This window comes from Meles meles, chromosome 2 (genome assembly GCF_922984935.1).
Source record: "Meles meles chromosome 2, mMelMel3.1 paternal haplotype, whole genome shotgun sequence".
NCBI lineage: Eukaryota > Metazoa > Chordata > Mammalia > Carnivora > Mustelidae > Meles > Meles meles.
Window position 1 is genome coordinate 102,417,518 of NC_060067.1, and position 24,374 is coordinate 102,441,891.

The following is a 24,374-nucleotide window of genomic DNA, read 5'->3' on the forward strand; positions in this document are numbered from 1 at the left end:
AGCCTTTTGCCCAGCTTGCTTCCTTTCTCGGAAAACAAACTCCCAAATCGGCCACCGGGCAAGCTAGGGTGGAGAGGTTTGCGTAGAGACGCGCCAACGGACCCTCTGCACTTGGGAGAGTCTTGCCTCCTACGGAACCGGCGTCCTCCGTGCGCAGACCCTGGAGACGCTGGGGGCGTGGGGTGGCCGCCGGGGCAGCCTAGCCTAGCGCGCGCCACGCCGCTCAGACGCCCCCAGAGGCGCCGGCTGCGGCGGCCTTAGCAGCCCGGTGCCCTTCGGCCTCGAGGGCGGGCGCCGGCGCCGATCTCCGCGGAGCGGGAAGGCGCGGGCGGCTGCCGGGGCTCGGGCACCGCCACAGCTGCTCGGGCCGCGGGGCGCCGGCCCGGTTTCCGCCTGCTCTTCTCCCTCACACATCCTTCCAGTTCTCCTTTTCCTCCTCCCTCTGTCGTTGACCCCCTGTCTTTCCTGCTGTCGCCTCGGGTGCTCCTCCAGCGGAGCGGAGATTACAGAGTGGTCGGGATGCCCCAACTCTCCGGGGCCGGCGGCGGCGGCGGCGGGGGAGACCCGGAACTCTGCGCCACCGACGAGATGATCCCCTTCAAAGATGAGGGCGATCCTCAGAAGGAGAAAATCTTCGCAGAAATCAGTCATCCCGAAGAGGAAGGCGACTTAGCCGACATCAAGTCCTCCTTGGTTAACGAGTCTGAAATTATCCCGGCCAGCAACGGACACGAGGTGAGCGGGCCGCTGCCCGGAGGTCCGAGAGGCGTGGCGGGTCCCGGGGAAGAGCAGAGAAGGAGGGAAGGCGCCGGAGAGCCTCGACTGACGGGTCTCGAGGAGGTCCCCCGTTTGCTGGGGTGGGGGTGGGGTGGGAGGGTTGGATGGGCCCCTGGTCAACATTCTTCCTGTGTGTGCGCGTGTGTGTGTCCTGGCGCGTGTGTTGGTGTCAGTGGGAGGTGGAATGTGCAGGGAAGGTTATTCTGAGTGGATCAGTTCTGAGGTTCGATAACTAAATTGTTTGTGGGTCGGAGAAGCTGCCCTTAACCCATAACGTTTCGCCTGCGGACTTTTTAGTGGGGTTGAGAGGGTGCGACGCATTAAAGCCAGGATGTCTGAACCGACACTGAGAAGTTCTTCCGTGGAACGGAAAACAAAGTGCACCCGTTATCTCTCGCGGTAGATGTCTCTGCAAAAGTGCGTTAAACCACCAGAGGCTTAGGTAGAGATGAGCAGAGCCGCTGGCTGAGAGGAAGGGGAGGCGGGCGTGGGCCGGGGACAGGCGGGGCGGTCCCAACCGCCGCGGAGCGGGGATCGCGCGGAGCCGGCTGGCCCAGGGGGCGCGCGCCTGTGTCTCTGCGGCTGCCGGGGTCCCAGCGCCCGGCGGGCTTCTGGGAGCCGTGGGCGCAGGGAGCTGAGCCACCCTTACCCCCGGGCGTAGCTGGGTGGGGGAGCTCCCGGTACCGCCAGCAACGCTAGTTTTCTCCAAACCCGGCAAAGTAAAAAAGCGCTTATATTTGGGGTAAGTGTGGGCCCGGATCAGGCCTCAAATCTTTGTAGAAGAAAGGCAAGTCAGAGTCGAGATGTGGCGGAAGCTAGGGCACCCACTCAGGGGAGGATGGAAAGCGCTTTATCTGATCTCCTGGCCAGCTGCGGGCGATAGCGCAGGTAACCCAAGTAGAGTAAATAGAGACACGTGCGTGCTTGCGAGAGAAAGCCGCAAGCAGGACCGCGCGGAAGGGCTATTTCTGGCGGTGGAGAGTTTCAGAGAGGGGGGTGGGGTGGGCGGGTGGACCCTGATACCCGACACTCCACTGGCCACCCTCGTTTAACAACTGGGAAGCGCTTTGGAGGAAATCCGGTAGAAAAGTCCTGACATTCAAACGATTTCACCAACGCTTTTTCCCTCCAAAGAAACTTGGAGGGTATACCCTTTTCCCTTAAATGGCATCCTTCTACCCCCAAAAAGAAAGCGTGTGGTTTTGGGGGCGGGGACATTTTGGGTTTTAAACAACATGTTTAAGAACACCTCAGAGTTACCTTCTTTATACCAATGGCCGGGGTGAGTACGCATTTGGAAGGCTGGGGGCCTGGGTTCTAAGGAGATACACGCGGTTGTTTGTTATCCCCGAATCTTTCATCCGAACCTGCCAATTTGAAGGGGGCAAGGGTGCACCCACACTTACTTGAAAGGTTTGTGAATATGTATTGGGGGGAGGAGGTTACCTGGAGGACATATGTCCAAGGAACCGAGTAACATCCAAAACACTTACTTAGAGGCCAAACTCTTAAATTTGCAGAGCAGTCTCTTGTTCTTTCTGCTCATTTTGCTTGTCCTTCCTTAGTCCATAAATAAATTTGCCACCCACTTCACATTTTTCGTTTTTGCTCTGGAAGAAGGGTACTGCAGCTTGAAGCGTAGAACCCAGGGATGATTAGGGCTTTGTGAATCTTTGCCAAGGTGTAAGTGGGCATGAGGCAGACCGGGGAAGATAGTGAATGGGTAATACCACTGATTTGCACGTGGTTGAATCTGGGTGGATGGTGGTTACCAGAACTGATATTAGCTGGGCTACCTTTTAGATGTTTATAACCCAACTCTCAAATTTTCCTCCCTTTAACCACAAAATAGTTCTTTTTTTTTTCTTTTTTTTTGTCACCTTGGGCTCAGCCAGCCATGGTAGGTTATAAAGAGGGGGTCTTCTGCTGGGACTGGCTTGGAACAGTTGCCTTGAGACCCCTAAATGTGAGGTCCTAGTTTTTTATTTAAAATGTCTTTATAGTGATAGCAAAGTGGTATTTCTTCCCGACTTTAATCAGCTCTGATTGACCATGAACAGTGGTTTAAAGAAGCTAGCAAAATAATGAACCTCATTAAATCAAACTCCTATCATACTAGGTACAGAAGTAGCCTTGATACATTGTAGCAACTAGCACTCAGAGCAACATGTGGATCTTTCTCAAATTTACTATACTGTTACTGGTTTTGTTATTATTCTTCTTTATGCTTCCTAGTCCTGGGTACATAATAATCACTCAAAAATATGTGTTGAAAAGAAAAAGCAAAAGATTTTCAGGTTCTCAACCCTAGCCTACCCCTCTTAGATTGATAAAATAGGTAAATTGAGTTGCATCCGGTCCTGTGCCAGCAGACACACACTTAGTCACAAACTCAAAGTTGATTTTCTTTCTTTCGGGGATGGGGATTCTTGCTGTTAGGTGGCCAGACAAGCACAAACTTCTCAGGAGTCCTACCACGACAAGGCCAGAGAACACCCTGATGACGGTAAGACACTAATTCAACCTCCCAAGTTTGTCGCTTAATATGTGCAATTTGTGACTTTAGGTATATTTGTGGTTTTTGAGTCCAAGAAATGGGGACCAGATGTGATAAGAGTGTGCCCACTACTTTAACAAAATGGGAAAGAAGACCCAGGAAACTTACTGCCTGTTTCTCATGTATATTTACATGATTTTAAAACTGCCTTTGAATGAGTTAGGGGCCTTTGGATTTTAGTTGGCTTCCAGATTTTATGTGGAAGAGGAAATGTCTGTAATAAGTTTTACTCTTTTCCTTATTTTAACCCAAGTTCATGTTTGCTTAGACCTTTAGTATTTTTTTTCTGCGTTGTTCCAGAATGACAGTCTACACCAATTTATTTTCCAACAGAATAGTTTCAAGTGGATTTTCATTTGTTAAATTGCTGTTTCTTATTATAGTGAGAAAGCAGGGAGTGAATGCACAGACTAAATATGACTCAGTAAATCAATCTAATTTGTAAAAATATAAAACTCTATTCTTAAAATAGGAATTTTGCACATGGAAAATGACAGACTTTGTCCCCATACCTAATTCTTGCTCAAAACTTTAAAAATTCCATATATTTTTTAGATTGAACTAGAGCTCTCTGTGACTTTAAAATAATCAGATAATCTGTAGGGTTTTCTTGTCAAATAGTCTGCATTTCTGTTCTCTTTACTTATAATTGGCTTGACCAGAATGAAGTGTTGATACATACAATATGTCAGCCAGGAGAAGAGGGGAAGGGAACTATAATATCAGATTTCCTTCTGAGCTACAAAGTAGTTATACAGATTAAAGAGAAGAAAGGTACATATTAAACACACAAATGTCTTTGGCAGAATGGTGTAGTATGTAAAATTAAGTCTCCTGGAGTTAATCCTTCATAAATTTGGGTAGTTGCCCATATATACTAGATACAACTCTTTCCCTCAGTTAAATCTAGAAGCACAGGTAGAATTTTTGAGTTTGCTGATAAGGTGGAGCATAACTTCAGGTGTGTAAGTACTTATGTGTGTGTGTATAGCTAGATGGCCCAATATGTTTATAATATGGCTTTAGGTTTGTGTGTGTTCTTTCATGTGTCTGTATTTCTTGGTCCAGTTTGTTAGTTTTAGAACTAATTAAGTTAGATGAATAACACTTATTTTTGTAAAAACACTAGTCAGTAGTGGAAGTAAATTGAACCACATGTTTTTGAAACATGTGTTTCACTGCTAAGCCATTTAAGAGAATAAATACTGTCAATCTAAAATAGAGCATAATAATTCAGTTACAGTATTTTGTAAACAAATCTTTTATGTAAGGTCTGATTAGATTTTCAAATGAAAAATACGGTGATATAAAAAGGAACGCAATGCATCATTGATTGTTATTTGGATTCTCCCAGGAAAGCATCCAGATGGAGGCCTCTACAGTAAGGGACCCTCCTACTCAAGTTATTCCGGGTACATAATGATGCCAAATATGAATAATGACCCATACATGTCAAATGGATCTCTTTCTCCACCCATCCCAAGAACAGTGAGTAACACGCTGATGATGGCAAATTATTTTCAGAAATGCAAGTTAATTTGTATTTTCGCAAAATAGTTGTTTTTGAAAACACATCGGAAATAGTTTCATTATATGTGACCAGTCATTACTAAACAAGACCTGCTGTGAGGAATGGCTGCCTTAAAAGAGTGCCACCTTTGAGATCTTACACTTGGGACTTAGCTTTAGGCTTATTGGTTAATATAAATAAATAACAGATTGCCAGTTATCATGAAATCAAGGGAAGTTAAATCAACAAATTTATGCTCTTATGAGTATTGTGCTGTTGATGCTGATGAGAGGAAAAAATTGATTTAATTTTTCAGTTACCTAAGTACTATATAGCTTTCACTGCTCACTAGTTATCTAGAATCAGAACTACTTGACCTTATCTGGGCCTGAATTTAGAATGTTACTTCAGCTTTTAAGACCCTGTCTTGTTTTATTGTATTACATGATGTTTTTTGAAAATCAGTTGCTGGGGGGGCAGGCAGCGCCTGGGTGGCTCAGTCTGTTAAGAGACTGAGTGTTGGTTTCAGTTCAGGTCATGATCTCAGGGTCTGAGATGGAGCCCCAAGTCAGGGCTCTAGGCTTAGTCTGGAAACTTCTTGGGACTCTCTCTCTTCCTTTCCCTCTGTTCCTCCCCCTGCTTTCTCTCTCTCTCTCTCTCTCTCTCTCACAAATAAGTAAATCTTATTAAAAAATCAGTTGAGGGCGGGCACCTGGGTGGCTCAGTGGGTTAAGCCTCTGCCTTCGGGCTCAGGTCATGATCTCAGGGTCCTGGGATCGAGTCCCGTGTTGGGCTCTCTACCTAGCAGGGAGCCTGCTTCCCTGCCCCCCTTCACTCTCTGCCTGCCTCTCTGCCTACTTGTGATCTCTGTCTGTCAAATATATAAATAAAATCTTAAAAAAAAAGATTAAAAAAAATCAGTTGAGGGGAGGTGGGGATGAGTTGTTTTTACTTCATTGTTAATTGTTGAGAAAATATCACTTGAAGATAACCCTAATGAAAATCGTTCTTTTTATTTCATGGCTCAGTTAACTTTTAAAGTTCTAAAAATGCGGTGGCAACATAACTGCATCATTGAAATGTTTAGCACTGTGAAGAATTTCAGATATGTTATTTGATGATATTTCTCTTGAGAAGTGGAAATATCATTTATATAGTAGGAAGACGTCTAAAGGGTAACTTACATAGTATATGAATGTGAAATGTATGGGTGATAAAGTTCTCTCTGACAGACATCCCTCCTGTGGTAGTGATGGATTTTCACTGACCCATCAATATATTTAACCCTGTGTCAGCCTTTTTCTCCTTCTACCACCTAACTCCCAGTGAAGAACATGGATGTCTGCAGGGTCTTGGGGATTAGGGTTTCAGTCTGACTGACCCCTTAGGGAGACAAATCCAGGACTGTGAAAATGGAACCTATGGTCTTTGCCTTATTAGCGCAGTGCTTATGCTAAGTGGAAAAAAAAAGTCACAAACATCTGGGGAAAATACTGTGTTAATACCTCAATGAGCAGAATCTGGGATCTAAAAGATTCACCAAAGTAGCAGAGAGGACTCAATTATGAACAAGAGTATTTGCGTGATTATTTGTAGTCTTCAGTTAGAATGATAGGCATGTGAGGGGCGCCTGGATGGCTCAGTGGGTTAAAGCCTCTGCCTTCAGCTCAGGTCATGATCCCGGAGTCCTGGGATTGAGCCCCAGTCAGGCTCCTCTCTGCTCTGCAGGGAGCCTGCTTCCTCCTCTCTCTGCCTGCCTCTCTATCTAGTTGTGATTTCTCTCTGTCAAATAAATAAAATATTAAAAAAAAAAAGAATGATAGGCATGTGAAATACAACCACTTTGTGTGAGCACTATGATTTAGAAGTTCCTGTAATTATTTTTCCATAAATTTCAAAACGATATTTGAACTTTCAAGTAGGGAATGAGATAGTTCTGATTTTCATATAGTAGTTTATTTATTTTTTTTTTAAAGATTTTACTTATTTATCACAAGTAGGCAGAGAGGCAGGCAGAGAGAGAGGAGGAAGCAGGCTCCCTGCTGAGCAGAGAGCCCTATGCAGGGGCTCAATCCCAGGACCCCGAAATCATGACCCCAGCCGAAGGCAGAGGGTTTAACCCACTGAGCCACCCAGGCGCCCCTCATATAGTAGTTTAAATGGTGATCTTGGAGATCTTACCACGGTTGTTATAGGAAATACAATTTTCACATTTTATTTTAAAAGGCTTTTCAGATATTTAATGATAGAGATATCTGTGTGGTGCATATGAATCTCCTGCATAAAAAGTAATTAACTAATCAAAGCGAATACAGTTTAATATTTAGGGACCACCCCCAAATAAATGCTTCTGAGTTTTAAAATTTGTAGATTTTTATATTTGTTGAACTAAATATGCAAACATCTCAGATACTTTTATAGTTGGGCTATTTTGTTGTTGTTGTTTTTCTTAATGGTGAGGAGGAAAATATGTTTTAGGTTAGGAATAATTGAAGATTTCTGTTGAAAGACTTGAGAACAACAGATAATATTTCTGACAAATCTAAATTATAGTCTCTGACTTGGTAACAATAGAAAATAACCCCTAAAACGATCTTTTTTTCCCCCCCAAGATTTTTATATATTTATTTATTTGAGGGAGAGAGGGTGAGAGAGAGAGCCTGAGAGGGGAGAAGATCAGAGGGAGAAGCAGACTCCCCATGGAGCTGGGAGCCCCATGCAGGACTCTGGGATCATGACCTGAGCGGAAGGCCCGTTGCTTAACCAACTGAGCCACCCAAGCCCCTAAAACAATCTTAAACACTTTTCAGCTATAAACACAGTTAATACTTAATAACTTATTCCTTAGTTCAGCCAATTCTCCTTTCAAAGCAATTTATTAAAAGTCAATGTAATAAAAATCTACCGGTATTCATATATTATCCCTAAACATCTTGAAAATTAAGCATCTCTTCTTTAAATCAGCATTTTCTGCTTTAGGTCTCTCCAGCCACCTCCTCCCTCCCCCAATACTAAGCATTTTGAAATTCTGATAGAAGGTATTTATTGTTAGTACATATATTAAAATTTTGAGGTTGGTGAATTGAACAGTCATTCATTGTTTAGGAAAAATTTGTGGCCAGAATAAATGTTGGTGGGTGTAGAGTGGAGGAAAGGGGTGTGGTCAGGAAGCAGTTACCTTACCCTGTTATCTGCTGCTTTGGTTTATTCTGTTACATTTTAGGACATATTTATTTTAGGCACATTTTCTTGTGATATTCTGCAGTTTGCACAATTATGGAAGCTTTTCAGTTTTTAACCACAAAGTTATGTCCATTTTTCTTTTTAAGGGTCCAACCGAAGTGAGTGGCAGTCTTTGGTTTTTAATACCCAACAGCTGTTTTTAATGTGTCTGAGATCCAACACTTTAACCGGAAGGCAGCCTCTCTTATGCACCCTTACTAACCATGCTTGTGCCTTTTTGCTCTTTAACTCCGTCCTTTGCAGAATTCAGTGTTTGTGTAACTGACATCCTCAGTGATAAGTTTTCCTTTAGGGTGTCAGGAGCGGCGTGACCATTTGTGTTTGAGCTTAAGGTGGGAGCAGCCAGGAGGAATCCGGGTTACTTAAATTTGCATTACAAACAACTGCTTGTTTACTGCATCTGCTGCCTGCAGGTGTTAAAAACTAGAAAAACATCTGGGGGTGGGGGAGGGACCGCCAGGCTTCCTCACAAAGAATCTTCCATTTGTATGTAACTGTATATAAATTCAGCTATATGCAGCTAGGGCCAGTTGGCATGCACAGAAATGTTAATGTTGGTAGCTCACTTTAACGATTCTGTATGCTTTTGCTCTGCTTTAGACAAACACTGACTTAGGTATGCTTGCACAGCTTTTACCTGTAACCTAAGTACAGTATTATCTACTCAAGAGAACCAAAACACCTTTGCCAATCCAACTTTTTTTCCTTCTGAAGGGAAATTTTAGTTGGCTAATTACATCTTTCAGAACTGGAATTCTTAGAGGTGTGTTTATACCAGAAATCTTCTGAGTGTCTCACAGAATTTTAAATAAGAATTCTTAGTTCAGATAAAGCAGGCCTAAGAAGAAAGCACCTATAATCATAACACATTTGGTGTCAGTTCCTAAAACACAGTGAACCTTGGCTTGAGTTGGTAATTTTCATAGAAAGTAAGAAGATGCCGAAGCTTGTTAAATATTTCAGAGCAAGGACCCCAGAGAATTTATTAAAAGCATACTCCCAAGCCTTTCTTTCTGTGAGTCTTATTTATGGCAGTCCCTGTTGGCCAATGGTAAAGTATGAAGAGAAAAAAATAGTTTGTTACCCCCACTGGGTCCTGGCACTTGGGTGCCTGAATACTGTGTGAGCAGGAAGTTTGTCTGGCTTCAACATAGTGAAAGTTCCCATTGGCCTAATACGCTGTGGTTATTAATCTTAGGTGTCAAACTTACATCTGTCCTTTAGGCAACCCGAGTTTTTAACACCTTGGAGAAACATGTCATTTCTCTTCCGACGCAAAGGGAGGGCAGAGCAGCAGCCTCCATGCAGGAAGCTACAGCAAACGTCCTGGCTGGGTCACCGCGACCGCAATAACACCTGGTCAGCACCCTGCTGCTGACTTCATTGTGTTTGTTTCTTTGTGCTCTTTCTGCGGATGGGTTTTTAGGTGGGAAAGGAAGATTCTTGTATTTCATCTTTCCCTTTTCCCTTATTTTTAGTAGACGTTGCTCTTAAGATGTTTCAGGGGATCTTTAATTGTTTTGAGCATCTCAGTTCTACTGTATGGTTTTTACCTTAAGGGAATCATCATTTTGATTTCTGACGAAGAGAATTGTACCTGTTATGACTTTGTCTTAACCTACCCCCATGTTTGTATTTGCTTACAAAGAGTTTAAATTTGATTTTTGTCATTGTCACATCTCGAATTAGAAACTAAGTACGCTACGCTTATCAGTAAGCTTATTTTTATACCACTGTCCATCCCATTGCTGCATAGCTTTGAAAATACAGAAACAATTCAAGAGTAGAGGGAGACTATGGCTTCTGTTTTGAGCAAGATTTTTAAGATGGAGTGTGTTCACCTTACTGCAAAAAGGTACTTAATTTGACTTGGTGATAAATTATTTTAAATTTTCTAATCTAAGTGTATACTTCCTGAAGCTAAGTGTATTAAATTTTCCTCTTTACCCCAAGTGCAGGAGAAGCTAAATTTTAGAAAGTACATTTTATCTCACATTTGAATGTGGCTATCAGGAGATGTGTGGGGAAATTCCTCAGCGCCCTCAAACTCTTCTGTTTGATTCATTTTTAATTGTGCTGCTATAAAGCTGGGAAAGATCTCAGTCCGAATAATTGGAAGCTCTTGCCACCCCTCCTCCCCCAACTTTGTATATCTTAGATTATCTCATGAGCAAATGGTTTGCTTACTCGTGTGTCCCAGGGAACCATACTACCTGCATATGACCTTTCAGGAGCTAATACTCTACTCGCATGACTTGTGCTGCCAAATTATGATCATTAGTCAGCTATGTTTTTTTTTTTCTTTTTTTGAAATGACTCTAGAAATTTCTTGTTCATTCATAAAAACATGAGAACAACCCAATTTCATGGAAACAAGACCATTGAGCCAACCTGCAGAAAATCTTACTTTTTGAAGGACCCCTCTCCCTGCCCCATACAGGTCCTGACCTTGCTCTCATCAACCCCACTATTTTCATCTAGTCTCTCCCGTGGTCAAAGACTTCTGTGATTCAACAGGACAGAGATAGAACCTCACAAATGGGTTCATCTGGACTTGAACTGGTAGCCTCACATGTTTTCTTTCATAATATCAGTTGAGGAAAATTTCCAGCTTTTGAGTCTTGTTTTTTTATTGTATCTGTGTTTAACTAATCCTGTTAGTTCTTTAAGCAGAACCATTTTTGGTTTATATGTGACTGACATTTCTTTAGTCAGATTATTCCATTCCTGTCTGACTCCTTTGTTCCTCACTTATGTATTATAGACATGAATGGAATTTTATAAAACTGGTTTCCCTTTGATTTCAAGAGAGACTCAGCATTTAAAGAGAAAACAAGCCAGCACTGTCCGCAGGTTAGCAGAAAAGCACATGTTTTATTCCTAGGCAAAAGTAGACCTCAGCATTACATGTGCTATTGTCGTGGAGTGAGGTTTATTAAAAAGAAGATATTCACTTAAAACTTGTGTATCTTTAAAATTATTACTTAGGGGGCACCTGGGTGGCTTAGTCGATTAAGCAACCTACTCTTGATCTCAGCTCAGGTCTTGATCTTAGGGTCATGAGTTCAAATCCTGGGCTACTAAAATAAAATAAAATAAATAAGTGATTATGCCAAACTCAGAGTCTATAGAAAGCTAATACTGTAGTAATCAAGAGGCTTGTACTGCTTTGTACTGTTCTGACCGGTCCTTAGTCATTTGGAAAAGACAGCTTTTGGACTTTGTTTAAATAATTTAAAAAATATATTTCAGATCATGATTGCTTTTTCATTATTAATTATGACCAAATTAAGTCACAGTATAAGACCTGTAGACTTTGCTACAAGCTCTTACATCATTTTAGGCATATAAATGATTCAATCTTTGCAAAATTTAGAGATGCAAAGCCAGAAAACTGAGAGACACCACAAAGGTTGGGTGGGATATAGGGGTAGACAGGTAGGGACGTTAAATACACTGAAGGGGGGAGAGTGGGGAGTTGAGTAAAGGATGAATTGGAAATAGGGATTGCTAATTCCGGAGATCCGCTAATGTAGCCAAGCTACCCAGTACTGTTTGCGGAGTATTTAACAGGATGTTTAGGGGATTTTAAAATCTCTGTGAAATGACACATTTACACACAATACCTACTCTAGCTAAATTTTGTAAACCTGCTGAAATTAACTGCTTCCTGTATGTAGATCAGTCACAAAGCTCGTTGAGATCGTGTGGGGAATATTGCAAGGGCATTACAGAGCAAACAAGGATTTTACTTACCCATCCCATTTTTCCCATCTTAGGAGAAATATGACTGGAAGAGATGTTACATCACAAAGAGGCTAGAAATGCCTTTTTATTTTTGCAGCTAACTAGGAGCAAGTAGACACTAAAAAAACTTTTGATTGTTGGCCACTGTTTCTAGTTATGTTCACAAATAATTCTGTATGAAACTTGATAGTTCTTCAGAATCAAGCTTTGATCTTCATCACAGTAATTTGCTGTTGATGTTATTATGTTCGCTTTAAGAAAGAGGCCTATTGCTTTTTTACTCAGCATAGAGAAAGGTTGCACAAAGGGGTAAAGGGAGGGCTCTGTAATAAAAGAGGAGTGGCCCTGGTGTAGCTTTAATTTTCCTTTATTATTGTCAACTTTTGAATGAAGCAGTTACCAAAACAAAACACAAAATTTTTTCAAGTAGGCTCCATACTATATAGGACTTGAATTCAAGACCCTGAGATCAAGATCTGAGCTGAGATCAAGAATCAGACCCTCACCTGATTGAGCTATCCAAGTGCCCTCCCAAAACAAATTTCTAAGTGCTGACATACTAAGATACACTTATAAGTCTTTTTTTTTTCAGTCCTGAAAAATTTTACAGTAAAACCTATCAACTATTGGTCATAGTTGATCATTTGGTCTGTTGATCAGGGATTAGTGATGAATTACAAGATAGTTTCGTTCCGCCTAGCACAGAATAGACACTTCATTAGATTTGCTGAGTAAAAAATGTACTAGAAATTTTTCATGTATGTTTTTTGGATATTTCCAAGTAATCTGTTTTTATCAAATCAAATGCTTATGCGAAAACCAAAATCTGACAGTGTCTGCTAAATAATCCTCAGTATTTTATTATTTTACTTTTTCTCTGGTTTGTTACATCAGTGAAAAGAGAGAACACATTAGACGAGAATCTTTAACAAGAAAGTCAGAGTTGCTCCTTACAGACTGTTAAGTTTCCAAGTAACAGGTAAAAACAGTCAGCCAGGAGCTTGCTGCAATAATGAAAAAAGAATGGGACTGGACCCTCATATGAGGACAGGTCATAAGAAGCACTTTCTTCCTTAGTTCTAAAAACCTAATTGAAGAAAGGAGGTGATAGAAACACTTTCTTCCCAAGGGTGCTTGAGATGCACATACAATAGTAATAAAAAGAAAACCACCTTCAATTATGTTTTAGTATCATATGGTTAATGCTTTTCAGTTTATTTTTTTCTTTTCCAGACAGAAAGGACTTTTTTTTTTTTTTTTTTCAGTAACACTTGAAGTATTAAAAACTTCTGTGTGTTCTTTCTAAATAGATGTGGCAATATCTGTGCTGACTTTTCTAGGCCAGGGTGTGCTATGAATTGTGTTGTCCACTGTGCTTGAGTCCTAGGCAGGAGGAGGGAGGCAGTTCCCTGTGAAGGGGAGCCTGTGGAGAAGAGCAGTTCTGGGTGTGATGTCAGAGACCTGGGGGCTAGTCCCAAGTCCATCATTCTTCCTCAAAGCTGTAGAGAGGTGTTTAGCTTTTACCAGCCTTGGTTTCCTCATTTATAAGATGGCCTATTAATAGCTTGCTTGCATACTTTATGTGTTTGATGCGAAATTCAGATGGCACAGAGACTGTCAAAGTACTCTGTTTCTTAGGGAGCAAAGCACAAGTGTCAGGTGGTGTGAGTCAATGTGCGGCCCCCACCTGGTGAGAATTGTGTAGCCACGAGAGGTGTTTGGCTATACCCAGGAAGCTACTGAGGAAGGGAAGAAGGCTTTGGGTTTTACTGTGTCATCATGCTGACCTGGAATTTGGATGTTGTGTGAAGCCCTTACATTCACTTTGAGAAAATACTTGCACAAATAAGTTTGGGGATTGTCATTATGTCCTATATAGAGGTGACTTTCTTCTCTCAGGCTCCTTTTTCTCTCCAGTCATGTTAAGAGAGACCTGACTTTTCTCTTTAGGACCGTAGGGAATGAGATGTGTGAAGGAACAGATTTCTAAATCTCATATTTGTGAAAAATCTCATGTCATTCTAATAAACTTGATATGAAATTGCCAGATAACTCTGAACTCCTTAGCTGGAGGTAAGAATATTTTTTTTTTTTGGTTAGGAGACTTTTCTCCTTAATCCTTTAGGAGGCAAGTCTCTTCTCTCCACTGCAAAAGTTATATAGACAGGAGATCCAAGAGTCATGTGAACGTAGAAGATGACAGGCAAGTATTCCGCCCCTCCCCCCTTGAATTTTCTTCTAAGTTAAATCTTTCCAGCTTTCCTGGCATCTACAAGGATCAGGTCCAGAGGTTATGTTGGCCCAGGAGCAAGGAGAAATCGGTGGTTTCCTAGCCTTGTGGAAAATTCCAGCTTCCATCCTTTCAAGACTTTACTTTTTCTTTCAAAAAAACCCAGTGAATGTTAAATATATTTCAACGTGGAGTCAGCTTTCTTGGCAAAGAATTCTTCCATTTTTAACAGTATGTATTATACCTCATAATAATTATGATCACTTATCATCTTGATGCACTGGTTCAGATGACTTGGATCAAGAAGAAGGTGCTGTAGGGGCGCCTCCGTGGCTCAGTGGGTTGAGGGTTGAGGGATCAAGCCCTACCTCCGGCTCTCTGCTCGGCGGGGAGCCTGTTTCTCCCTCTCTCTCTGCCTGCCTCTCTGCCTTCTTCTGATCTCTCTCCCTCTGTCAAATGAATAAATAAAACCTTTAAAAATTTAAAAAAAAAAAAAGGTACTGTAATCCTAAGTGTGTTAGACTTTGTCTTTGACTCCAAAAATTAGGTTTTTTAAAAGTTTGGAATAAACCTAAAAGTACTGAAGTAAAAAATTGTTTACTGTTTACTGTAATTGGGCTAGCCAGTTAGCTAGCTTAGCAAGGTTGGGAAAAGAATTAAGTCTCTGAAACATCGCTTGAATTGGCTTTGCTCATTTGTGTATATACATTAAAACTCAAGATTTTTTTTTTTTTGAAAGGGAAAACAACTACCTTTTTTAAAGAAACTACTACTTTGAGCTAGATACTGTTCCTTAATTTAATCCTAACTGAAAACTGTGGGTGAGTTTTATAGTCCCCGTGTTGGAGATCAGAGCCATCCTCGGGGGCAGCAGTAACCTGCCTCAGTTTAATAAGTTGTAGAGTTAGTGCCCTTCCTTAAGGTATAAAGGCATGTTTATTTTCATTAAAAATAACCACATTTGCCATTCAGAACATAAAACACTTATTAAATGAATCATAATATTGATTAAAATGTAAAACAGAAAAATAGTTGCTATTTTGATGGTTTTGTTGGAAATTTCAGTAATGCTGAACTATTATTAGTGACAATAGAATACTTTTGTTTAAAAATAATATATGGCTACTAGAAAAATTAGAAAACTCAGATATCTAAGCAAGAGGAATAACTGCTAGAGATGATCCCTCCTAAAACTAGCTATGTAGCCTTTCAGGCCTCTTCCCGTGCATACAGAAATATACATGAGTATGTATTTTATACATTCATAGCAATGGGAACATAGTATACCATTACATAACTTGCTTTTTTCCCACCAAGATATTCTTTGTAACATCATTTTTAGTTATTGCCTAATTTATGTAATCAATCTTTTATTGAAGACATTCAGATGAAGTCACATTTTTCCCTGTCTTAGGCAACATTGTGATGAAATCCATATTGTTTAATAAATCTTTGCACAGATTCTATTTGCTTGAAATAGATTGCTAGTAGAATTTGCAGAGTGAAAGATAGTGAATGCACCTTATTTTTAAGTTGGGATTAACCCAACATTGCAATTTAACCTTAAAAAAAAAACACCCACATTTGTTTAAAGTCAATTGTTTAAAAGTATGTACTTGATTATGTTCAAGTTTGGCTAAGGTTGGTGTTTTGAGACTGATAATTTTCATGCCTCTGTGGTCAAGAATCAGTCCAGTACTAGTGAAGAAGTCAGACAGATGGAGAGCAGAGTATCAGTTTTTTTATTAAGGCTGGCTTGGAGAATGTAGCTTGAACCATGACATGAATTTGAACTCCCTTTGACTTCCCCAAAATGAACACATCACTAAGCCAGAGACTTCCCAACAGGCAGGGAACTCACCTCCCGTAGAACGGGAGGTGAGAACAAATCCATGCTTGGGCAAGCTAGCCCCCAAAGAAAGAACAGAGAATCAGTCCGTCCTAGCTCATTTTCTTCTCCAAATCACCAGAGATGGGTGGCTCTCCCTTGTGGAGAGTGGGGAGAGGAAAAGAACAGCAGCGACCCAGAGACCAGAAGTTCCTACTATATTGGCCAAGCTAGGAAGTAGGGAAGAAGGACAGAGTGGGTATCCCCTAAGTCATAATTCTTGAGAGACTTATCAGACTGTGGGCCAGAGACTGTAATGGTAACATACATACACGCATGTGATGGGAGTCGCCGCAGACTGCTGCTGGTGGAGTCCGAAGGTCTAGATCCCAGTGCTCTGTACTGACTCACTGTGTGTTCCTCAGCCAGTTACTTACTCTTTCTGGGCCTTGGTTTCTTCACCTATAACATAGACTGCCACCTGTTCTATTTGCAAAAATGTACAGGACTCTTGTGTTTGTGGTGGTGTTTCTAGAACAGGGACTGACTGCATCAGATTACTAGTGCTCTTGTTAAAAAGGCAGATGGATACCTGGGCCCCTCTGCAGGTGTCCTGAACCAGAGGCTGCAGGCAGGTCGTGCGTGTGCGCTTTTAACATGCTACTTTATTGATTCTTACTGTAAGTACGTTTTGGAAAAACACTAACCCTGTAGATGCTTAATAATTTAACTGGGTTTCAGAATACCTAAGTGACTTGCACAGATCTCAAACCAGGAGAGCAGTAGAGCACTGCGGGCACGTCAAGCCCCAGAGCCCACGTTCTCTCCGCTCAGCCCTATCCAGCCCTGTCGTACAGAGACCCCTGGCACTCAGTTCACTTCTAGTCAGCTCAGGTTTCCGTCTCGAGTGCCCTGATCCATTGGCTACAGAGTAAAACCCACATTCCTTAGCATTATTTTCAAAGCTTTCCACAGCATGGAACCATCTACCTTTCAAGGCTTGGCTCCTCACCACTTTACCCTGCATCTTACTGTTCAGCTCCATTTCCAGACCTGTACACTAAACCCTTTCCCAAATCCCCATCTTCACTTTCTTGCCTTGGCCTCCCTGAAATGCCCTGCTCCCTCTTCCCTGCCAGCACAATCTTGTTCATCCTGAAAGGTCCAGGCTAAAAGGTACCTCCTTCTTGAAGGCCCTCCTGATTCTACCACCAGATAAAACTAAGTGCTGTCTCCTGAGGGTTCCCACAGGACTTTCCTAACTGTTACCATGTCTTATAGTAGTTGGTTGTCTTTGTGTCTGTATGTCTCACTAAGCTGTTAGTCCCTTCAGGATAGGGCGCATGTTTTATTCGTCTCTATTACCCAGAACCTGTTATACTCCCTGGCATAGAGCAGGCTACTTCCCAGATGTTGGCAGAATTCAGAAAATTTTAATTTTAACCAATACCAGGCAATAATATCAGATGTCATTCCATATTTAAATGGAGACTCTTAAAAAAAAATAAGCTCATACATATCACAAAGCTGAAATTGCACTTAGAAATTATCTGAGCATTCAGCATGGAGTTCATGGACTAGGCATGAGCTATCAGTTTTGAGTACATCCTACATAGGAACGGTTCTGAGTACTTTGTATGTATTTGCTCACTTCATCCTCAGAATAACCTGATAATATCCCTAATATCCCAATTTTACAAATGAGACTAGGGCATAAAGAGCATTGAGAAACTGAGGCACAGAGGCTGTAGAAAGGATTAAGGACCACTGTAAAACAGATCAAGAAGTGGGAGGTCAAATAAAATAGGTCATTTGTTCCAAACACACAGCTAGCAAGCAGTAGTACCATAATTGAGGCCCAGGGCTTGACTCCTACTGCTGGGTGCCTTCTGCACCTTCAGTGTCTTACTGTCATCAGTGCCACTGGCACATGGAAGATGCCAGGTGACCATGCAATCAGTCAGCTTCTCACCAGTGAGATATAGCTGATTCTTATAAAGGTTTTGTGAGTATAAATGAGATAATATGTGAAAGTATAAATTTCTTTATGTTTGGTAGAAATAGCTGTTTTGCTAATGGGGACTATGGAGTTCAAAGGCAAACCAGTTTGATGCCCAGGGAGGGATATGTATAAAAGATGAGGGGACAGCATTAGTGGAAATAATGAATTTAGAAAGAGGAGCAAGTTTCAGGACAGACATTCATGAGTTTGGCTAAAGGATCGTCCTGTATTTCTATTTTATGCTAAGGAAAGAAACTAACCAATATCTGGAACCAAACATTTTATATTACGGCCATCATTTTGGTCCGTGATTGCTTGTTTTTTTGTTTTTTTTTTAAAGATTTATTTATTTGACAGAAAGAGAGCTTGCAGTAGTGAGAGGGGGAAGAGGGGGAGGGAGAGAGACTCTCAGACAGACTCCAAGCTGAGTGCTGAGCCCGATGTGGGGCTTGAAGCCAGGACCCCGAGATCATGACCTAAGCTGAAATCAAGAGATGGACACTTAACCCACTGTGCCACCCAAGCACTCCTTGGTCCATGATTTGTTTAAATCAGCAGTTCCTCACAAAATCATTTCATTTACTCTGAAGCTGCCTGGATTTTGACCAGAAGCCTCTGTATGATTATGAGACACAAAACTGTATTTTGCCTAGAGATAACGAGAGTTATAGTATCGATATACTACTATTTATGTATTATCTAATGAATGCATTTACATGCATTTTTCTTATTAAATCCTTGAAGTGAATATTACTATTCTTTCCATGTTTCCAACAAAGAAACTGGGGCACAGAGAAGTTATTTGATTGCTGTAGTCCCAAGGTTTAATAAGTGGTAGAACTTGGATTCAAAGCCAGGTATCCCTGATTCAGGAGCCGGAACCCAATCCATAAATTAGTTCCTCTCTTGAAAAGTTATTGAGAAGAATCCTTAGTCAATGTCAGTAAACTACTTTGAGGATTAAAATGTATGTTGTATGTGTGTTTTATTAAACAATGGAAACAGTTCAGCTTTAGTGGTGGCTCAATGAAACAGTTCAGCTTTGAGTGGTTCTCAGCATACTGAGAAATTGTCTTCTGTTTCATTCAACACATAACCATGTGATTGCTTTAATGTGTTCTTGAAAATTCCTGGGAATATTTGTTCTTTGGGTGTATCAGACACATTTTGATAAATGTCTAATTTTTATGGGAATCCTTATTGTTCACTTCTAGGGCCCAGTGTCCCCAAGTCTTAGGGACTAAATAGATTAATCAATAGCTGGGTGGCCAAAGGTTTTTTGACTCTTGGAATCTCTTTGATAAATGATGTTGCCTCTTTATTGCATAAGAACTGAGCATTTACAGGCAAAAATCTACTGCCAAAATGTTCTTTGCACAATAAGCAATTAAAATGTGGTATGTGCTTCATTTTTAGGAGCTGTTGGTGATTTTTGTGATATCATGATGTTAGGTTAAGAGAAATTAGTTTAGAATTAACTGGAATGATGATCATTCCTGAGAAGTTGCAACAGTGGGTTTCCTTTAAAAAGTGAAGAAACTTTCTTACTATGGAGATAATTATTAAGAGTAATCTTCTTTCTCTCAAAAAAAAAGTCTTTATTTTTTGGTTGTTTTTTAAAAAGTAATATTTTCTTTAAAAAATTGTGGGAACTCATTAAAGAATAGAAAAAAGAAAAATATCTGTATTTCTATCATTCAGATATAATGGTTTCATTTTTATATGTGTATACACACACATATATTCATGTTTCTTTCCACATCTATACTTAGAATATAAGCATTTATATAGGGGTGCCTGGGTGGCTCAGTCATTAAGCGTCTTCCTTCAGCTCAGGTCATGATCTCAGGGTCCTGGGATGGAACCCTGCCTCAGGCTCCCTGCTCAGCAGGAAGCCTGCTTCTCTCTCTCCCACTTCCCCAGTTTGTGTTCCCTCTCTTGCTGTCTCTCTTTGTCAGATAAATCAATAAATAATATTTAGGGGGGAAAATTCTCATAAATGGGCTCATAAGATTTTTTTAAATTGTAATCATGTGCTCATCTTTTCATGTGAATAAATATAGATTTGTATCAGTTGTTATAATTGGATACTATCCAGTTATAAGGATATTTCAATTTTTTTATTATATCTTCAGTTATGGATGTTAAAGTATTTTTTGTTTTAAGCAATGCTAAAATGAAACCCTGTTAAAAATACACATAACCGGGATGCCTATGTGGCTCAGTGGGTTAAAGCCTCTGCCTTCGGCTCAGGTCATGATCCCTAGGTCCTGGAATCAAGCCCCGCATCGAGCCTCCTTCCCCTTCTCTCTCTGCCTGCCTCTCTGCCTGCTTGTGATCTCTGTTAAATAAATAAATAACATCTTAAAAAAAAATACTCATAACTGGGTGCCTGGGTGGCTCAATCCATTAAGTCTCTGCCTTCGGCTCATGTCATGATCCCAGGGTCCTGGGATTGAGCCCCTTATCGAGCTCCCTGATCAGTGGGGAGTCTGCTTCTCCCTCTACCCCTCCACCCTGCTCTCTCTCTCTCTCTCTCACTCTCAAATAAATAAATAAAATCTTTAAAAAAATACATATAGGGGCGCCTGGGTGGCTCAGTGGGTTAAAGCCTCTGCCTTCAGCTCAGGTCATGATCCCAGGGCCCTGGGATCGAGCCCCGCATCAGGCTTTCTGCTTAGCAGGGAGCCTGCTTCCCCATCGCTCTCTCTCTGCCTGCCTCTCTGCCTACTTGTGATCTCTGTCAAATAAATAAATAAAATCTTTTAAAAAAATACATATAACCTATAATCTACTTTTTATAGGTGATATGGATTTAAGTAGATTTCTAAGGTTAGGTTTTCTCTGGTTATATAGATTTAAATAGAAATCTAATTAAATAGATGTAGATAAATAGGTATTTACATATTTATGTTTATATATTTATGTGGTTTACATGTTCATGTGAACTGCTTGTTCATATCCTTATGGATTTATTGGAGCTTTTTATATATAAAGCATGTTAATCATTTTGATCAACTATTCTTAAAATAATAATGGTTCAAAATAATTCACCAAAATTATGAATATTTTTCTGTTTCTTCATAACAACACAGTTAAGTTCTACCTGCTGGTTGTTGTGTGTAAACAACTAACTACTTCATTAAAGAAAATGTTTTCCAGCATTAGGTTGGCTCATCTCTTGTATTTTATTTTAGGAAAGAAGAGGCTTGTAAAACTCTTTGTCCCTAGTAGAATGGTACAATAACGAGAAAGGACGCTTTATCTGGTTTCACTGTTCAGAAGAAGATATCCATTGTTACACCTGTCTCAGTTGTCTCTGAACTAACCCTAAAATTTAGGGTTAAGCAAGTGTCCTGGTAGAATGAAGACAGACCCTAGAGAATGTTTATTTCAGGAATGATTTATCATTCATCCTATAAATATTCATTGAGGGTAACACTAGTTTTGAAAGTCATTGTGCTGAGCCGTACCGTGGACGTATGTCCATGAAGACTGTCAGCAGCCTTAGGGAGCTTATGGTTTAAATGTAAACTTGTGCAGACACCTCCAGCTTACTGTAGGGAGTGAGCAGGAGCTATGTGAGAGTACAGAGCCTGGGGTGCAGATCAGGCCTAGCCGAGCCAGGTCTGGAGGAGTGTAGACTGTTCAGCCATTCCACACAACTGCCGTGTTTACAATGTGTCATTCTTTCTTTACCTGCTTGCAGTTCAAAGTGGCCCATTCCAAGGATGACAGTATTTGGTTTACTTGTTTAAAAATGGTTGCTCGATAGCTCTGTTCTAGTCAGAACAGGAAAGTTGCTTAATAAATACTTTTTAAATAAAAGGTCATGCTTCTTAAGTAAACTAGATAAAGAAGTATTTCTAGAGCATTTTATTTTTTTAAATTTATTTTTAAAATAAAGTTAGTTTAACATATCCATCCTACAACATTTTAAATATAAAGGTTTATAAACATAGCTGCCAAGGGAACTGGTGGTGGTTGGTGAGAATGAAGGCTGGGTGTTAGACCTTCTTCTGTTTCATGCTATTGATGCTGTGGCACTCTTTTGTTAGCAAAGACACCAGAAACCTTCACTTGGAAGACATTTGCTCTGTGTGCTCTTTAACCATATTTTAAATAGTAATTGTCAGATTTGACTATAATTAGAATTAGGCAAACAGAATCTCATGAAGATAGACAAGTTCCCATTTATTTATATCATGTAGTGGTTTGAGCCCAAATCCAAGATCAGCTGCTTGCTAAGTGTCTAATGGGAAAATTACTCTTACGTTTTGTTTCTGTTTCTTTACTCACAATTTGAAACATTGCATGATGGTTGCAAACAAAACTTTGAAAATAGTGTCATGTAGTTAACATAGGAAATATTTGGGCAAAATTCATAGTGGGGAATCACTGCCTGCTAGGAATAAGGTGCTAAGATAGATCTGTGCGTTGTAGGCCTAAGGATGTTTGCTTTCATGCCTTATACACCATTCAAATAATTCTAATCTAAAACCAAAGTTATAATGCAAGATCATGTTGACTACATTTTATAAAGGGTTCTTATGTATCTAATTGGGGAAATTAGTCAGAGATTAAATTTTTTGAAAAGAAACGTTTCCTCCCAAGATGGTTGGGTATCAGGAAAGAACAGAGATCTCTGTGTAATGGGAAGAGAAATAAGACCATTAACCTACAAATGAGAAAACAGTTAATAATTCAGGGACATGTGAGATGTTTATTTTGTGTTTAATAGCTTTTTTTTTTTAAGATGTTTTTCATTTAGCGGTGCCTGGGTGGCTTAGATGATTGAGTGCCTGCCTTTGGTTCAGGTCATGATCTCAGGGTCCCAGGATTGAGCTCCGTATTGGGCTCCCTGCTCAGCAGGGAATCTGTTTCTCCCTCCCCCTCTGCTGCCCCCCCTGCTTGTGCTCTCCCTCTCTGTCAAAGAAAATTTAAAAAGAAAAAAGAAAATCCTTTAAAAAAAAAAGAGAGATTTTTTTCATTCATTTATTTGACAAAGAGAACATTTGCACAAACGGGGAGCAGCAGGCAGAGGGAGAGGGAGAAGCAGGCTCCCGCTGAGTAGGGCCCTGAGATCATGACTTGAGCCAGAGGCAGGCAGACGCTTAACCGCCACCCAGGTGCCTCTGTTTAATATTTTTTGAATGACTCGATAATGTGTATGCAATGTGAAGTTTGAAAATACTTGGCTACCTGAAGGAAAACGAATTTTAGAAGACTTTATTTTTTTTATTTTATTTTTTTTTTTAGTTTTGTTGATAATTGCATGGTGGGGCAAAATTACTGATGTGGAGTTAGACAAGTCTAACTTCACTAACTCTGTGTCTTTAAACATGTTCCTAATTTGTTCAAGCATAGTTTTCTTATCTGAAAGTGGTAATAACAAACTGTTGTGTGGACTAAAGGACTAAAGTCATGTGCTTTGCTGGTTTAAAGGCTCCCGGGCCTCTTGGTGCCAGACCTTTAGGCTGGATCAGAGAAGGAAACACATTTGCATTTCTCTCTAGTTGTTTTATCAGTCCTGGAAGCATCAGTATTGACTTCAGAGCTTTGGGAAAGGAGGTTTTTCTGCCATAGGAATAAAACAGTCTGATGGTATGAGAAAGGTAGAAAATTACCACACTACTGCTTTTGCCTGGCCCTGAGGGGGCGCATCTTGTGTGACAGTAACTTTTTGGGGCACCAAACATACAAACTTAATAACAAGGTGAGATCTGGACATGTAACTTGAGTAAATCATTGGGTTGAACTGTTTACCATTATAGGGCTGCCTGCAGAGAAACAGCCCATACCTGTTTTTTGCTTTCTTCTCTCCTCACACCCCAACAGATTTCTAAATTACTTACACACAGTTGTCATCCAGATGCTGCATTTTCATGAGTAAACATTTTGTTGTTTTAAAGTCACAAGGTACTTCTGTGGACAAGGAGAAAGCCACACAGTAGTTCTACTTGGGGAGATCACATCCAGGAAGTTTTTCCCCCTCGGCTTTTTTTTTTTTTTTTTTTTTTTTAACTGGGGGAGGAGGAATTTATTTACTTTTTCAATAAACATTTATTCAGCGGTCACCTATTTTTTAAATGGCTTTATTGAGATACAACTCATGTTACTGTACAGTCTACCCACTTAAAGTGTACAGTTCAGTGGTTTTTAGTATATTCATGGATGTGTGCAACCATAACCACAGTCAGTTTTGGAACATTTTCATCACCTCAGAGGGCAACCTACCCTTGAGCTCTTAGCCCGTATTTCCCCATTCCCTCACTTCCACCCCAGATCTAAGCACCTTCTGATCTATTGTTTGTCTCAGTAGATTTACCTGTTTGGGACATTTTATAAGAATGGAATCATAATATGTGGTCCTTCATAACTGACTTCTTTCACATAGCTCACTATTTTCAAGGTTTGCTTGTGTTGTAGTATGTATCACTACTTCATTCCTTCTTCCTTCTGACTTTTCATAGCTCTATG

General features: G+C 40.5%; 1 protein-coding gene across 4 annotated transcripts in view; it reads left to right on the forward strand.

Annotated features, from left to right (window-relative positions):
- The first annotated feature begins 518 nt into the window (after positions 1 to 518).
- Positions 519 to 24,374, forward strand: part of LEF1 (lymphoid enhancer binding factor 1) — a 117,091-nt gene continuing 93,235 nt past the window's right edge. For all 4 annotated transcript variants that reach the window (XM_045997886.1, XM_045997885.1, XM_045997888.1 and 1 more), the window contains exons 1-3: positions 519 to 735; positions 3,217 to 3,283; positions 4,689 to 4,822. In XM_045997886.1, the coding sequence (XP_045853842.1) occupies positions 520 to 735; positions 3,217 to 3,283; positions 4,689 to 4,822 (417 nt within the window). In that variant the 5' untranslated portion in view covers position 519. The remainder of the gene's footprint in view (positions 736 to 3,216; positions 3,284 to 4,688; positions 4,823 to 24,374) is intronic.